This window comes from Rhinolophus hipposideros (genome assembly GCF_964194185.1).
Source record: "Rhinolophus hipposideros genome assembly, chromosome: 21".
In the NCBI taxonomy this organism is placed as follows: domain Eukaryota; kingdom Metazoa; phylum Chordata; class Mammalia; order Chiroptera; family Rhinolophidae; genus Rhinolophus; species Rhinolophus hipposideros.
The window spans coordinates 22,655,854-22,674,350 of NC_138067.1; the positions used below are offsets into that span (position 1 = coordinate 22,655,854).

General features: G+C 47.5%; 1 protein-coding gene across 1 annotated transcript; it reads right to left on the reverse strand.

Annotated features, from left to right (window-relative positions):
* Window positions 1-13,735: 13,735 nt before the first annotated feature.
* LOC308490065 (chymotrypsinogen B) lies at window positions 13,736-18,101 on the reverse strand (the record flags this gene model as incomplete). Its single annotated transcript, XM_081031818.1, has 7 exons — window positions 13,736-13,953; window positions 14,426-14,559; window positions 15,423-15,603; window positions 15,856-15,934; window positions 16,039-16,118; window positions 16,219-16,322; window positions 18,050-18,101. 7 exons carry the CDS (start codon window positions 18,099-18,101, stop codon window positions 13,792-13,794), a joined length of 792 nt encoding a protein of 263 aa, XP_080887944.1. The 3' UTR covers window positions 13,736-13,791.
* Between the last annotated feature and the right edge of the window lie 396 nt (window positions 18,102-18,497).

The following is an 18,497-nucleotide window of genomic DNA, read 5'->3' on the forward strand; positions in this document are numbered from 1 at the left end:
AGGAAAGAAGACATAAGAACGTTTGTGACAACATGGATGGATCTTGAGAGTATAATGCTAAGCGAAATAAGTCAGACAGAAAAAGCAGAGAACCCTATGATTTCACTGATATGTGGTATATAAACCAAAAAGAAGACAAACAAATGAGAAACAAAAACTCATAGACACAGACAATTGTTTAGTGGTTATCAGAAGGTAAGAGGGTGTGGGGGGAGGGACATGAGGGTAAGGGGGATCAAATATATGGCGATGGAAGGAGAACTGACTCAGGGTGGTGAACACACAATGGGATGTATAGATGATGTAATACAGAATTGTACACCTGAAATTGTGTAATTTCATTAACAATTGTCACCCCAATAAATAAATTAAAAAAAAAAAAAGATTACTCATTACGTCCAAGTGTGGTTCATCCCAGGGACATAAGGATGGTTCAACATATGCAAATCCATCAATGTGATACATCACATAAACAAAATAAAGGACAAAAATCATACGATTTTATCAATTGATGCAGAGAAAGCATTTGACAAGATACAACATCCATTTATGATTAAAACACTTAATAAAATAGGTATAGAAGGAAAATACCTCAACATAATAAAGGCCATATACGACAAGCCCTCAGCTAATCTCATAATTAACGGTGAAAAACTGTAGCCCTTTGCTGTACGTTCAGGAACACGACAGGCCTGTCCCCTATCACTTCTGCTTTTCAACATAGTGTTGGAAGTCCTCAGAGCAATCAGGCAAGAAACTGTAATAAAAGTCATCATAATTGGGAATGAAGAAGTTAAATTATCACTCTTTGCAGATGACATGATGCTGTATATAGAAAACCCTAAAGACTCCACCAAAAAGCTGTTAGAAACAATCAATGAATACAGTAAAGTTGCTGGCTACAAAATCAACGTAGAAAAGTCCATTGCATTCCTATATACTAACAATGAAATCTCAGAAAAAGAAATACAAAAAACAATTCCCTTTGCAATTGCAGCAAAAAGAATAAAATACCTAGGAATAAACTTAACCAAGGATGTGAAGGATTTATATGCTGAAAACTATCAGACATTTTTGAAAGAAATTGAAGATGACACAAAGAAATGGAAAGACATTCCGTGCTCATGGATTGGAAGAATCAACATAGTTAAAATGGCCACATTACCCAAAGCAATACACAGATTTAATGCAATCCCCATCAAACTCCCAATGGCATATTTTTAAAGAAATAGAACAAAAAATCATCAGATTTGTTTGGAACCACAAAAGACCCGGAATAGCGAAAGCAATCTTAAGAAAAAAGAACAATGCTCGAGGTATCACACTGCCTGACTTTAGCTTGTACTACAGGGCTACAATAATCAAAACAGCATGGTATTGGGAAAAAAACAGACACATAGACCAACGGAATAGAATTGAGAACCCAGAAATAAAACCACATAAGTGTGGACAGATAATTTTTGACAAAGAAGCTAAAAAGATACAATGGAGGAAAGACAGCCTCTTCAACAAATGGTGCTGGCAGAATTGGATAGCCACGTGCAAAAGAATGAAACTGCACTGTTATCTGTCACCATGTACCAAAATTAATTCAAAATGGATCAAAGACTTAAGCATAAGACCTGACACAATAAACTGCATGGAAGAAAACATTGGTACTAAAATTATGGACCTTGGGTTCAAAGAGCATTTTATGAATTTGACTCCAAAGGAAATGTAGGTAAAAGCTAAAATAAACAAATGGGACTATATGAAACTTAAAAGTTTCTGCACAGCAAAAGAAACCTTCGACAAAATAAAGAGGCAACCGACTGAATGGGAGAAGATTTTTGCAAACAGTTCCTCCGATAAGGGTCTAATATCCAATATGTACAAGGAACTCATGAAACTCAACAACAAAAAAACAAACAACCCAATTGAAAAATGGGCAGAGGACCTGAAGAGACATTTCTCCAAAGAGGACTTACAAATGGCAAATAGACTTATGAAAAAAGGCTCAACATCACAAATCATCAGAGAAATGCAAATAAAAGCCACAATGAGATATCACCTCACCCCAGTCAGAATTCCTATCATCAACAAGACAAATAGTAACAAGTGTTGGAGAGGCTGTGGAGAAAAAGGAACCCTGGTACACCGTTGGTGGGAATGCAGATTGGTGCAGCCGCTACGGAAGGCAGTGTGGAGGTTCCTCAAAAAGTTACGGTTAGAATTACCAGATGACCCAGCAATCCCCCTCCTGGGTATGTACGCAAAATTTTGAAAACATTTATACATAATGACATGTGTGCTCCAATATTCATTGCAGCTTTGTGTACGGTGGCCAAGACATGTGAAGAAGCAAAATGTCCTGTGATATATGAATGGATAAAGAAGTTATGGTATATATACACAATGGAATACCTTTCGGCGGTAAGAAAAGATAAAATAGGACCATTTGTGACAACATACATGGATCTTGAGAGTATAATGCTAAGAGAGAACCAAATGATTTTACTGATATGTGGTATATAAACCAAAAACAACAAAAGAACAAGACAAACAAATGGGAAACAAAAACTCATAGACACAGACAATAGTGTAGTGGTTACCAGAAGGTAAGGGGAGTGGGGGAGGGAGATGAGGATAAGGGGGATCAAATATATGGTGATGGAAGGAGAACTGACTCTGGGTGGTGAACACACAATGGGATTTATAGATGATGTGGTACAGAATTGTGTACCTGAAATCTATGTAACTTTACTAACAATTGTCACAATAAACTTTAATTTTTTAAAAAAGTATATTTAAACAGTCCTGCTAACATAGGAAAGGGGCATAAGGGCTATTTATTCAGAAGAGAGATCTAAGAGGTTGGATTCCAAGCCTGCTGCCTACGTGCTCAGGCACAGAACTCAGGCAGACGTTAAGCAGTGACACAAAGCCGTCTTCCTGGAAGACTAGAGATGCCATTAGGACCATCCCTGTAGTGACGCCCATGGCAAATTAAACACAGGTTATGTTTTACAAGAGTTAAAAACCAACCTGCCCCTATTTTTCTTGTAAATTACTGAAGTTAAAGGTAAACTTAACATTTTTCTTCTACCCTCCTTTCCCCCCCACACCAATGACTTTTCCATGGATGCAGAAAACACATGTAAAACCCAGCCCAGGAGATGGAGGGGGTCTCTCTTCCACTAGCAATTAGAGACCGCTACTCTGTCTATGGGTGGCGTTTGTTTTCTTACTTTATGCTAAATAAACTTACTTTTACTTTAAACTCTATATCAGTTCATGTTTGAATTCTTTCCTATGTGAAGCCAAGAACACACACCCCCATTGTTTTTCCCTATAACACTGAAATTGCTCATAACTTCTGCTGCCAAGATTGAAATACCTTACAATTGGAAAGGTGCCATTTTGGACTTTATATTGACTAGCAGACCACTTATACCAACATGACTGGTCAATCGCCCCTCACAATATCCAAGACCCAGCCTCATGTCTAGTTTTGTGCGTCATCTGGTCCTCTAAGGGCCAAGAAATTCCCCCAATAGTCAAATATCAATTACCATTAAACCAACCAGTACGCTCAGGCACAACACTTTAGTAGGTCTTCTCATGTTCTGGAGGCAACACTTCCCTCATCTATCACTAATTATTTGTCCTGTATACACAACTGTACCAATTCTGCCACCAGCCATCGGGATAAAGCTCAGCAGTACTCTTTGGAAACTGCCCAGTAGGCAGCCCAGCAACCATACCTTTGAACCCCCCGACCTCACATTCCAAGCCGAGTCCTTGCCCACATCTGACTATGCTTTCTGGAGTCTCTGGATCTAACATGTCTACGTGGCTTCTTCTGGGGTTTTGGACTAAGTACCTACCCCCAGTGGCAGCCAGTATACTACCCTTGAGAGCTAGCTTTTGGTATCCTACTGAGCTTGTCAAGACCCAGGGCAGGCCAGCTGCAAATACCCCACAATAGCTTATTGATTACAGTGGTACCTCGGCTTTCAAACGTAATCCGTTCTGGAAGGCCGTTCAAGTTCTGACACATTCGAAAACCGAGGCACGGTTTCCCCATAGAAAGTAATGGAAAATGGATTAATCCATTCCAGACCTTTAAAATCAACCCATAAAATTGCAAATTTAGCAGAATTTTACTATCTAATGATACCATAGATCTATAAAATTTACGGCGTTCGTAAACTGAAATGTTCGTCAATGGAGATGTTCGAAAACTGAGGTACCACTGTACTTTGATTGAAAGCTACTTGACAAGCAGTTGGTGCCAGAAGGGCACCTTGACCCTCCCTTATCTCCTTGAATTCTGGAAATAAACCTGCTCCAGGAGGAGGGAGAGAAAACCTTATCACTAGAGCTAAGAGATCCAGGGCCCAAGAGCCTATATAATCAAACCTTGTTGCCTCTATTAATTTACTACCTGAACCCAAACATTCTTTAGAGTACTCACTAATACATACCCAAACCTTGCTTAGATTCCTTTCTAAGCACTAATTTTGTCTTGTCAGTTCTTCAAATGCTTTGTTTGCCTAAAAAAGTATATAAGACACTGGCTGGTTCATCATTTCCTTGAGTATCCTCTGATCTCCCATGCACACAAATTGTTTTTTTCTCCTCTTAATCTGGTTTTGTGTCAATTTTATTATTAGTCCAGCCGTAAGAATTTAAGAAGGGAGGAAGGGACTACCCCGCCCAACAGGCTCTTTTACAAACCAAGACCCCAACTGGCCCTCACCTGTTATACTCCTTCCCCAAGTTCCCATAATGCCCTGGGCTAGAGACACCTCCCAGCAGCAGCTGCCTCCTTGGGAAAATGGAAATGGTACTTGCAGGAGAGGGTTAACCCTGCCGTCAAAGGCCTTTCCAGATCACTGGAGGATGTGACTTGCCCGTGCTCAGCGACTTGCCCAAGAGTCTTGAGGAAGTGAGGAAGTGATAGAGGTACCCTCACTTCTTCCTCCTCTGACTACTTGGGGAGCCCCTTGGGATCAGCTGTCTGAGATGAGCAGGCAGTCGATGTTCTTCACTAATGACCACGCCACCCTTAGAGGCAATGCAGCTCCCTGGGGGAGGGGGGACAAAGCATTGCCCCCTGCCTCAGACACCCCTCTAGTCAAGGAGGGCTGGCTCAGGCCCACTGGAGAATTTTCATGACCCTTGAGGGGGTCATAAACAGGGCCTTTTGCAGCTCCACATTCCCAGATTCCTGGGCTGTTGCTAACGGCCGTGCAGTTTGGTCTGGTCTGTGACTAAGGGACAATTTTCTCATACGAGGCAAACCCCTGTGAGGTGCCCAGACACGGAAGGAATTAGAGGCCCCCATTGACATCATTGTTACTCATGTTTCCACACATACTAACCATTCTAGACTAGAAGCCATTTTCAGTAATATCACAGGCTCCCTCACTGAGCCCTCCATACACTTCCTAGGACAGCTCGTGCAATGGACCCACACAACCTTGGGTCAGCAGGAATTTCCCCCCTTAACAACTTGGGCAGCAGCCAACGTTGTGATAGACAAGTACATTCCGCTCCTAAGCCAAACAACGGAGACTATCTAGACGGAGACACAGTCCCTGGGGAGATTGCCCATGCTTCCGCTGGCAGATTGATTTCTTGGCCCACTGCCCCCTTCTGTTGGGGCTTCCAGAATTGCTGTCATAATCATTGATACCTACACAGGACTCCTTTTGGCAACTCCTACCCAGAATTCCTCAATTTCCTTACTACATTGATTCTTGTTCCCTTTGGGTCACCAGACATTACTGACTCTAACCAAGGTGCCCACTCTCAGAACACTCCACAGCGGGCTTCCTGATAACATTCTTTGGAATTTCCATTAGGTACCCCCCCGACTCCCAGCTGCTGGCCTCATCAAATGTCAGAACAGCTTTAAGTTACTTTCACACAAGTGGTCCCCCAAGTGGATGGAACTCGTGCCCCAGGCCCTCATTGTGCTTCATTCTCATCCCCTGGACTTTCATAACCCACAAACCAATTATTATACAACCCCCTCCCCTCCAGTTCCACTTTGGGTATCTCTGGCAAGCCTCAAGCTTTTCCCTTCAAAGATGACGTCTTTTTTATTTTGTCTTCTGACTCTACTTCCCTCTTCTGCTATTTCTGCATCGTCTCACCATCTGCTCACACTGAAGACCTGATGGAGGGTAGATAGTCCAATGATAGTCCCTCATCATTGAACACCCCAGACGAAAAGCCCACCAAGTTAACCTGAGATCATTTCCTTGGAAACCCTGACACCACTGAGGACTCTCCAAAAGAAGCCACTTCCAGGCTGGCCTCTCTCCCTGAATATAGTGGCTACAGGCCTGGCTAATGACACTAAACTCCCCTACTAATTTACAGGAATTAGAAATCACCACCCTTGGACCATCCAGTGGCACAGTTTGGGTGTCTGAAGAGAAAAGGAAACTTTCCACTTGGTAGATGCGAGCCACATGCAGAGATGAGAGTACGGCGAGAAAGCTACAAGTTGTGGCCTTACATTTAACTAAGAAAAATTATGAAAGTGGAGTCAATTCAAACTGGAGCAGAGCCAGTATCCACGACAAAAGGCTTTGCACATCTTGTTCCTTGAAACTTGGAAGGTTTAATAACCTTTGGACTGGGCCAGAGTAGCACTGTCTTCCAAACAACTGTAGCACTAACAGGAAAGCAAACCGCATGTGACCATATGGACTGATAATTACGGACATTCTTTAGAATCAATAAACAGCTACGTATAGCTACAGAGTAACTTAACTTACCAGGACCAGTAGAAATTCCTTCCTTCTATTCATGTAATTGCTTCCCTTCCCTTTCTCATAAAAATCCCTTGATTTTATCCGATAATCGGAACACTGTCTGGGGTTCTGCCTAAATCAGTGCTTCCCCGATAGCTTTTCTTTGATCTCAGATAAACGCTTGTTGCCTCCCACTTTGGCTTTTTCTTTTTAGGCTAACATAACCCACAACTTTCTCACCGAGAGCAACCGTACTCAGCAGTTAGTCAATAAACAAATAGCTCAGCCAGAAGGAACCCAACCCAAGCTCATCAAATGTCCACGCTCTATGGGGTTTTGGCTATTCTTATGGCTTTGTATGGCCTGGGTGACAGGGTTACTGGTAGAGCTCTCAGGCCTCACCCTCACACAAATCCAGTGCTGGGACAATGCCGCTCCAGCCTGCAATTGCACCATAGGATGGAAAAGTGGGGACGGTTGGAGAGCCCTATTGGAAGGGGTCAGGCCAGCATGCCACCGAGTCTGGGCAGCAAGGGCCCTCTGGGAGTGATGTGTAAATGACACTTGACCCCCAATTCTTATACATCAAATATTGCTACAAGCTACCTGGCTCTATAATTGCCTGCACACAAACCCATCTGGTGACAGGGACTGTGCTCCCATGATTTGTCCATTGCCCTCATGCTCAGTCCCAGGAAGGCATAAATAGCATCCGTAAGATTTCCCTTCGCCTGGGATATAGCGTGCCCAGAATCTTTGTGTTTTGGATGAGCTCCTCTGGGAATACAAGGGCAGCTGCCCCATTTGTTGCAAAGTCCACTCAGGCTGGCCTCCCCCAGCCCATGACCAACGCCCTGAGTGCCACGTGGGAGTGTCACCCGCCCCCTGTATGGCCACCAACTCCAGAGGACATTGTCACCCTGTTGGAACCTTACAGCTTGCCCAGATGGCCCAAGATGTTAAAATATTCTACAACATGACCCAAATCTTTGAAGAGATTCCCAGGCCCCCAGGGTGACTGACCTATCTCATGGCTGGATCCTTTAAGCTTGGGACCATGGCTATGGGCTAGATTTCTGACTCTTGCCTCTAAAATTATTATAGGATTTGCTACTACAATCTTTTTTTTTTTTTACTTTATATTTTTTATTTTTTTCATTAATTAAAGTTTATTTGGGTGCCAATTGTTAGTAAAGTTATATAGATTTCAGGTGCACAATTCTGTATTACATCATCTATAAATCCCACTGTGTGCTCACCACCCAGAGTCAGCTCTCCTTCCATCACCATATATTTGATCCCCCTTATCCTCATCTCCCACTCCCCACCCCCCTTACCCTCTGGTAACCACTAAACTATTGTCTGTGTCTACGAGTTTTTGTTTGTCATTTGTTTGTCTTGTTCTTGTGCTCTACAATCTTAACTAGGTATGTACTTTCTTGGTTACAACGTGCCCTACCCCTGACTTTTACCATATCTGCTACCCAGGCTGTTAAATTCCTATAGCCGCCGCCTTGCACCACAGGGTGGATTGTAGTGTACACAGTTTTATTGTATCTCGAGTGTCTGACTCTGGCTTTTGACTGCCGAGGCATCCCTTCAAAGATGGCCACCTCATAAGACAAAGACCCAGGCCGCCCTCCCCTCCAAAGTTTCCTTTGTTTTAGACATTTCTGGTGGACTCAGGTAACTGACCGCTGGTTTTTCCTTCCCGCGTTTTAATTCCCACTCTTATGTTTTAAATTCACCAATAAAGAGGGATCCTGCAAACCTTTAGGCCCCCACCCTTGACCCCAATAAAAGCAGAACTCCAGGCCCACGCATTGCTAACAGGTTTCCCGTGACGCTGCTGCTGGCCGGAGCACCCCACTTTGAAAATCCCTGCTAGGAGAGAAACAGCTCCTGTCCCACGAAGCCCACAATCTAGTTGGGGATGTTCAGAGAAACAGGTGAATCCAATGGAGTGCAGTCAGTTCTAATGCCCCGTGAGAGCATGGAGGGAGCATCTAACTCGGGTCGAGACAAAAAAAAAAAAAAAAAAAAAAAGAAAAAAAAAGCCCGATACACATTTGAGGTGCTGCAGAATGCCAGGTTGTTTACTGAGACAACTTAGCCTGCTGGTCACCAGGCCTTAATTTCTTCTCATTGTACAGATAGAGCCGTGCCCCTGCCAGCAGCCCTTCTGTCCTGCCCCCAGGTTGCCAGGCCCTACTCACCATCAGCATAATTCTGCGGGGCAGGACCCCAGCTGCCACTCACAATGGTAATGGCAGCCACCTGGCCCCCATTACCTCAGGCCCCCAGCATATTGCCATCTGCCTCAGTTCGGTAGTGTCTCCTACCACCCACCCCGGCCTAGAGATGGGGAGCCTCTGGTGAACTTCTTAGCCACGCAGGGGCCCCTCTAACCAGCACATTCCTTCCTGCTTTGGTAGATGAGTGCATCTTCCAGGCCTTCCTGTGAAACAGTCACTCACAGGGCGTTCTGCCTTACATAGCACATCCACTGAGCTTTATAATCCCTTCTTCCTCCACCCAGCGCAGTAATTCTGGCATTTCTCTGTCACACAGGTGCTCCAGGGCCACGACCATGCCTCTAGGACACATCCTCGCAGCATGCTGGCACCCCCTGGGGGCCTGGTCAGGGTGTTAAAACCTCCATCCTGGGTGAGAGGGCCCAAATCAATCAACTCTCCCTTATCCATTTCAGGTTCTGCCCCCTCCCTGCTTCGATGGAGCACTCCCTGTCCAGTGCCCATCATACCGTCCTGGACCTGCCTAGCACCTGCTGCCTACGTCCTGCAGCTCCGTCGTACAGCGTGTCATGTGGGGTCTCAGCTCCAGCTCCCCACATAAGAACACAGGACATGGTAAGGCCCAAAAGGAACACCCACGGAGCCATAGATGGGGGAGTCAGACCACTATAGTCTCACTGGCGGCTGGGCTGGAGACACAGGAAGCAGGAGCCACACTATCCACAACCTGCAGTCCGCTTCTCTTCCAACCAACCCCACTTGCTAACTGCAATCTCCGCTTGCTAGCTCAGCCATGGCAGTTATTTCAGCGGCTAATGGCTAACCGGTAACAGCTGATGGCCAACTAGTCACAGCTGATGGCCATCTACTACCAGAGCCAGCACCTTTCCATGTGAGACCGAGAGCCTGGAAACTGCTCTCTGGGACTCTGTCCCCACAAGCTCCCACGGGAAAGAGCCTCTGTCCTCTTTTCCCAGGCCCCGCACAGCACCATGGCCAGGAGCAGAGGTGGGGGCCGATGCTGGGGTGCCTGTCGTCCTGCAGGGCCCTGACCTTGGCATAGCGGACCAGTCTAGGTTGAGGGTTTAACCATTGGAATTTGGCTACTCTGTGACTAGGTCCTGGATCCAGTTCTCAGCTTTCTCCTCCATGTAGGCGACTGCAGGAGGAGAGAGCCTTTCCGTGCTCCCATGGAGCTTTTAATTGTCTACAAATCACTCTCAGCGTTTTCTTTTTTCCAAAGACTTAATTGTGCTTAGCAATAGCCTCACCATTTCACCATCCTTATAACTGGAACCCATTCGTGAATTCTCTTCCACCAAAAAACCACCCCAATTCATCAGTGGGAGACATTTGAGCGATTTCATTGTTACCTTGTGCCAGGGGCCGTGCTGCCTGTACCATCGGTGAAAGGCTCCTCATTGCCAGCGGCAGCCAGTGCTATATCTCCAGAATCCCGTCCTCGCATGCGCTTTCTGGGTCCCACTCCTGGTCCCCATAGCCGCAGCTCAAGCTCCCCAGTGAGCAGACTCTAGATGAAGATTAACATTCAGGAAGTTTATCCAAGAATACTCCCGGGAATCAACACCTTGGAAGGGAAAGAACGGACGCAGGGTGAGACTGAGGGAGTAACTTGATTGACTTCACTACCCAAATGTGGGCTAAGGGACTAGGCCTTTAAAAGCCCCATTGCCCAATCAGGGATGTGGGAGGCCCAGAAAGGAGGTATGGCCTTGGTCAAAATGATTCTCTTCAGCTGAGGAAATCTGCAGAAGACAGACAGCTGAGGGCTGTCGGCTAGCAGTGCTCCCAGCTGCTGGGGTGTAAGACATTCCTGGAGGGGCTCATCACAGCTCGCCACAGTGTCCACTAGACTGGGTACGCATGCTGGCTGATAAGTGGCTAGTGAACAGTGTGACGTTCTGTGAATGTGAGCGGTGTATATCTCTTCTGATCAATTCAGATGTTTCAGTAAAATAGGAAGCAAGTTCATCTGAAGACAGAAAAGGTGGGGAGCCCGCATTGTGTCAAACAAGGTCTAACTCAGAACAAGAATATGGGCCAGCCTTGGCAAGGCCTGTTAAGCAGACCCTGCCCTGGCACCGGGGTGGGGGATCTGCTTGCAAACTGACACAGACTCCCAATTAAACATGGGACTTTTTGCTTAACTGTACTTTTCAGTATAACGCCTAATTCAAAAAGTATATTTGGAACAACTTGGGTAAGTCTAATTTTTCAACTGTAATTTTTATGAAACTTAAATGCAGATGAACTATTACTGATGAAAATTGAGCATCTTAATTGAGATGTTCTGTAAGGGCAAATTACACTCTGGATTTCAAAGACTATTATGAGAAAAAGAATGTATAATATATCATTAATAATTTAAAAACATTGACTGTATGTTGAAATGATACTATGTGGATATATTGAATTAAATAAAATATATTAATAAAATCACCTACTTCTTTTGACTGTATAAGTCAGGCTACCAGATAATTTAAAATCACTTATTTGGCTTACATTATTTCTTTTGTACAGATCTGGGTCAGAAGCCAGAGGCAAGGCACAGCCATGCGGTTTTCACATTGACCACCAGGTGGAGACTTTATCCCGGGATTGAGGCGTTCAGACTCCAGGAGGCTGCCTCCCCCAAGATCAGTGTTGAAGGAACTCTAAAGAGAAGTATCAAGATCTGAAGAAAACGGGGAGAAAGACCTGGGAGAGGAGAGAATGAATTGAACCAGGGTTGTGTGTGGTCATCTGTGGGCTTGGCTGCGGGAGCATAAAACAGGAAATCAACTGTCAGAATTCTGTCTGCTTCTCTTCCCAACTCCAGTGTTTTGGGGCAATGGGTGCCTACCCCAGGCCCATCTATGACACTAGTACAAGTGTCATCAGAATAAATGGGTGGTGCAGAAGTTCTGTGCAGATGAGGAGCCGAGGAGGACAGAAAGACCACCTCCACAGCCATCCCACCCCTCCCAAACCCGTCTGGGTGCTGCTGAGCTGGAAATGGAGCTCAGAGCATTTTCTTGGTGGGATGGGCAGTGAATAGCTATGGTTTTTAGGCACCTAGAGCTCATCTACTGCATCCCATTCCTGAGTTCAAGGGACTGACACCGACTAGGCACTCTGACCTCTCTCCATGTGTGTTGTAGGACCTGGTACTCAGTGGCCCTGTGGGAATATGCACTCATAGCCCAAAATAATGAGAATTCTGAGGACTTCCGTTAATTCAACAGAAATTCACAAATTAGAGCTTCAATAAGAAAAATTATTTCAATGGATTGAAATCCTCAAATATGTTTAAATCCACAAATACATAATGATTCTAAAAAACAAAATTAATTGGGCCACCTTTGGGGGATGATAGAGAATATATTCATTATCTTAAAAATTAGTAAAGGGAAAAAAGGTTAAAAAAAATCTGTAAAGGAAAAAGAAGTAAGCATATACCCTGCAAAAACAGTACCACTGGATAATTGAATAATAGATGGAGGGGTATCTCTGTACAAGTATTCCAGATGATGATAAGGCAATGTTAAAATTAAGTTATCACCATTTTGTAAGCCCCTAAAGAATTGATGGATCCAGGGCAGCTGGGTGGCTCAGTTGGTTAGAGCACGAGCTCTTAACAACAGGGTTGCCATTCAATTCCCAGGTGGACCAGTGAGCTGCGCCCTCCACAACTAGATTGAAGACAACAAGCTGCCTCTGAGCTTCTGGAGGGGTGGCAGGATGGCTCAGTTGGTTAGAGTTCGAGCTCCCAACAACAAGGCTGCCTGATCAATTCCCACATGGGACTGTGGGCTGTGCCCCCTGCAACTAAAGATTGAAAACAATGACTGGACTTGGAGCTGAGCTGCGCCCTCCACAACTAGACTGAAGGACAACGACTTGACTTGGAGCTGATGAGCCCTGGAAAAGCACACTGTTCCCCGATATTCTCCAATAAAAAAATTTAAAACAAAAAAGAGAGAGAGAGAGAAAAAAAATCTTCCTAAACCACTAGCAACCGGGCAATTATTCTTTAAAAATAAATAAAAAAATAGTTGATGGATCCAAGCATTAGAGACAAAAAGAGAGACACAGTCCTGACTCCTCCTGAGAAAAGAACCCAGCTCCACCCACAGTCTGGTCAAAGGGACTGAACCAGAAGCTGATCAAGCCTCTAGATTTATAACTGTCAAATCTCAGAAAACACAGGGGACAAGCAGGGAGCTGAAAGGACAGTGGTGCCAAACCCCTGGACTATATTGATATTTCCCGAGCTACGTAGCTTTGCGTGTGTATCTCATGTGCGGAAGCCGAGGCTCTGAAGCAGAGAAGGGTGGAGATTGAATGCTCGTTCCAGGGCACTGGGTGTGGAAGGGGCTAAAGGTAGAGAAAGGTGCTTGGAGCATGTGCAGGAGGGAGAAGCCGTCATGGGTAGGCTATCTTAGTTCTAATGTCCACTCTTCAGGGCTATGAACTGCATAGCCTGGCCAAGAACTCCTGCCTTCCAGAAAGCTCTATGAACCACGCTGGCTCCAGCAAATAGGACTTGAATTCTACCCCAGGGTGAAGTCCCGAACAGGGAGGATGTCATACAAAGCTTCCTGAGGAGGCTGGGCTTGTGGGGAACCTGCACACGGGAAGGGGAGCAGTGACACCACTCCCTGGTGGGTAACAGAGGAAATGCAGCCCCACATCCCCTAGACCAGACAGAGAAACGTGCAGTCAGTGTTTCTGTACAGATGCTTTTATTAGGGACACTCAGGGTAGGGATGACAGGGGCTGCAGGTTCAGTTGGCGGCCAGAATCTCCTGAACCCAGGGCATGAGCTCCGTCACGCGGGCGTACACGGCAGGCGTGGAGGTGGAGCAAAAGCCGCTGCCCCAGGACACGATGCCCACCAGAGTCCAGGCTCCATCCTTCTGACAGACCAGGGGGCCACCAGAGTCGCCCTGCAGGAGGAAAAAGGACTGTGTCCAAGCCTGAACGGGGTTTTCAGGGCCCTAGTGTGCCTGACCTGGCCGAGTCCAGGGGACGTGCAGAGAAATGACAAGTGTGTGCACAGTGGCCGTGCATGAGATCTTAGAGCTGGGCCATATGGCAACGCCAACTCTGCCACCTACTCCTGGAGAGCCTGGGGCAGGTAGCTTACCCTCTAGGCTCACCATCGTATGTAAAATGGGCTGAAAATATCCAGCTCACAGGGTTGGTGTGAGATTAAATACCCCTGGGAAGCCTGGCACCACATCTGGCTAGAGCAAGCCCTCGTTGGGGCATCTGTTAGTGCTAGACCTGGCTTTTGGTGGTGCACTGGGCAAGGAGTGAGGTTAAGTAGATTGTGGCAGAAAGGAGTGGCCCTCCTGGCCTGATCGGGGTGGGGCAAGGTCAGTGAGGGTGGGCAGGGTGGCCCAAGTGTGACCATACCATGCAGGAGGAGACACCACTGGCGCCGGCGCAGACCATCACGTCGGTGATCTTGTTGCCCCAGAACTTCTTGCATTCATCGTTGGACAGGAGGGGCAGGGCCGCCTGCTGCAGCTTGTCAGGGGTCTTGTTGGCTGAGGGGACAGAGGGGGTGGGATCAGGGCTCTTCAGCCCACCAGTCTACCCTGGGTGGAAGAGACCGAGGCTTCCTGGAGATCCTGCCTCCCCCTGTGTGGTCCTCATCCTTCACCATCTCGATGATCATGAATATAGAGCTCCTCACCTTCCCTTAGACCCTAGCAGCATCTGTGGGACAGTTTCTTTCTGATTCCACACCAGGCAGTGGTGACATTGGTACAAGCACAGTTGTTCAAACAAACCCTGCCCTGCAAAGCCCTGGGGTGGTCTGGGCCCTGCCAGCCACTGTGTGGTGGGCAGAGGGGCTGTGTCCTCCTTTCCAGGCAAGGGAGCACCCTCCTTCTTCTGCCCTTTCCTGGCTGCTTCTGTCCTGTTAAAGGACCAGCTGGGTGGCCTGGGCAGAAGACCTTAGGATGCTGGAGGAAGATCAAGCAGAGCCAGCAGCCCGGGAAGGTGAGACAAGGCTGGACTCTTAGGACTCTGACCCAGCCCTGGACACTGGACTCCCAGCCCAGACTTCAGGACGAGCTGGGTGCACCCACCCTCCTCAATCTGGAGAGAAGACCAGGTTGGAGACAGGATACTGCTGAAGTTGGTGTAGGTTAGTGAGGGCGAAACTTCTTGGTACTTAGGTGTTTTTTAAGCAACTTACTGTTCAAGTGTATATTATTAAACTGCATTTTTATTCATGTTTAGTGGGTTTTTTAATTAAGAGGGTTTAAGTAAATGGGAAGACAACGACTGTATTAGAATTTAGGAAAACAAAAAGAGCCCTATGAGTCCCCCCTGGAGACTTCTGCTGCTCAGAAGCTCCAACCCCAGACACAGCTCATGGGTGGAAAGGCCACGTCATGCTCACCATTGAACTTGGTCTTGCCCCAGCCAGTGGTGGCGCACAGGCTCCCGGCGGGGAAGTCATCGTCCGCGTCGGGCAGGCACACAGCAGACACGGTCTGGGAGAAGCGGGCGGGCGTGGCCAGCTTCAGCAGGGTGATGTCGTTGCGGACGGTGAGCATGTTGAACTTGGGGTTCTTGAAAACCTGTGGGGTGAGGCCAGAACTACAAAGTGAGGCTCTGGGAAAAATCAGCCATCTGCAACTTTCCAGGAGACAAACTCCTTTCCTGGTGGCCCATTTCCAGAAAGGAGACCCATAGCCCAGGGTGAGAATTCTGAGGCCCCATTTCGGGTTCCTGTCTCTCGAGCAGCTGAAGGCTCTTCTCCTCCTGGCCCCCGGCCCAGCCCCCCACCCTGTCTGAGCCTCCCCAGCCAGTGCAGCAGGGCCTGGGCATACCTGGGCAATCTCCAGAACCTGGATGTTTTCCTCATCGGAGCCCTGGTCAAACTCCCCGGCCACGACCACATGGGAGGTCCTAGTGGAAGAACATGGGGGTTAACGACCTGCACCATGCTCTGCTCACCTCCCCCAACCCAACTGGTGCTGGGAGCAGAGCCCTGAGCAGGCCCCAGCCCTCACTTGACTCCGCAGTGGGCAGCGGTCACCACCCAGTCCTCGCTGATGAGGGAGCCACCGCAGAAGTGGAAGCCGGTTTTGTCCTAGAGGAAGATGGGGTGGTGAGTGCTGGTTGGACACCAGCATCCCCCAGCAGGCCCACCACCCCAGTGTGTCCCCCACTCATGTGCAGAACCCCCTCACCTGCAGGGACACCTGCCAGGGCCAGGAGCCAGGGATAGCATCTTCCCCATTGACGATCCTGGACAGGCCACTCAGCACGGGGTGGATGGCGGGGACCCCGCAGCCTGGGGGAGGTGGGTGGGATGAAAGTTGAAGAAGGGTTGAGCCCTGGAGCTAGTCTTCAGAAGACCTGGTTTCTACTTCAGCCCACCCAGGCTGGCACAGGACCCCACTGCCACACTCCCTCCTCCTCCAGGAACCTTCTCCTGGCACCCTCCAACCTGTAGCCTCAAGGATCCCCCACACACAGCCTGCTGCCTCTAGTCATTCTTCCAAGGATGCTGTGGGAAGGATCTGCTCCCACCCAGGGCCGTTCTGCTGGAAGGAGCAGAACACAGGCTGAGAAATCAGACTGCCAGGCCTCAGACCAGTCCCCAAAGCTCCAGTGCTTTTTTCTTAGTAAACTGGGAAGCAAAGGATGCTAACCTCACGGGACAAGGCCCACCCATTAGACTGGTGGGATGAGGGTGGTGTGGAATTAAAATCTGATAACCCAAGTGCAGGGGGAATCGGGAACTCTGACACTGCTGAGGGGAGTGTGAAAGCTGGGCCCACGTTGGATTCTCTATTCTGGAGATGTCAGGAACTACTCGTTGTACAGTTTTAGTTTCTTAACTAGTTCATAAAACGGGACTTTGATTCCACACCATAAAAGGACACACTGGGGGAACAGAACACAAAGGACTTGAATTGTCATAGAAGAATGAGAAAAGACAGGTGTACGAATATATGTCCATGACACATTTGCTGGGTCCGGACCAGGTGAATTCTCAGCACCTGTGCAGGGGTGTTACAATTTGACAACAGTAAGGAAAGTTGGGCTAGGACAGCCCCTCCGACCAGCCACCACCTCGAGGGTCATACAAGCCTTGCTCCCTGCCCCTCGTGCCTGTGGGCACAAGGACATGAACTGGCCACTCACTGAAGATTGTTACCACCAAAACATATGTCATTGTAATAATCTATTTTCTTGTAATTAGCAAAAAGATTAGAAATAAACTGTGACGTATTTACACAGCTGAGTAAGTGAATGGACTGCGTCATCAACGGGGATAAATCTAAAACATTATGTGGGTGGCAAAAAGCAATAGAGTGTCATTCTGTTTCTGTAAGTTTTTACAAAGGTTCTACATTGTTTATGGAGTTATAAATATATAGTAAATTGGTTAAAAAAAAAAATAACCCACACAGAAATGACACACAGCAAATACAGAAGAGGGTTCACCTGCACCTTCCAAGGGGAGGAGGGAAAGGGGAACTTTAGCTGAATCTATTTTATATTTTAAAAGAAATACCTTGAACAAATCTGCAAAAAGGTAACATTTTGCTAACCCCTGATGGTAGGTACGTGGATGTCATATAATTTTACATATTTTTTTACTATTCCTTCTTCTTTTTTTTATATAGAAAATAAAACTTTGACAAGTGCCCGGCATATAAATAAAAAACCAGGGTGGAGCCCTTGGGAGGTTCTGTGACCACACTCTGCCTATAGCATCCCTCTACTTCTGGGCCTCAGAACTCGGCGAGGCCCGGACGGTCTTTTTCACCTGCCTAGTGCAGGGTGTGAGACTCAGAAAGCCCCAAAGGACCCCTCTCCTCCCTGTAGCCTGTCTGGACATGAGGCCACAGGTGCAGGGGAGGTGACTCAGAGTTCCCTCTTGAGCAGACCTAGGGCTCTTTCCAATAGAGCCCCCATAATGGGGCCTGACCGTGGGGCCACTGAGGACTCAGGGACTTCCACCTCACCTCCTCCCAGGCTGGCTGCCCCCACCTCTGCCCCAACACTCACCGAAGGCAGCTTCCACGAGGGCGAAGCAGGAGAGGAGCCAGAGGAAGGCCATGTTGCTGCAGTCAGGGCAATGTGGGATGCCTGCTGTGCAGGCCCTTTTTTTATATCTCCTGGGAGCCCTAAAACCCCACCCAGTCCCCCAGCCCTGCCCAGTCAGAGAAGCCTGAGAGCCTCCCTCCCTGTTATCCAGGGACCTTGGGCGATAAGTAGGGTCCAAGCCCCTCACGCCACCCACCCTGGCTCTCAGCCTGGGACACCCCAAACCCTGAGAAAAGAGCAGCTGCCCTAGCCAACGTCACCCCTAAGCTTTGGCAATGCCAGCCATTCCCATGGCACTGTGGGCTGCCAGCCCAGGCCCTGGAGAGACCAGCTCTGTGCAGTCTTTGCCAGGACACAGGTGTAGGTGCCTGTGCCACTTCTAGTGCAAAAGAGGGGATCCCACAACAGG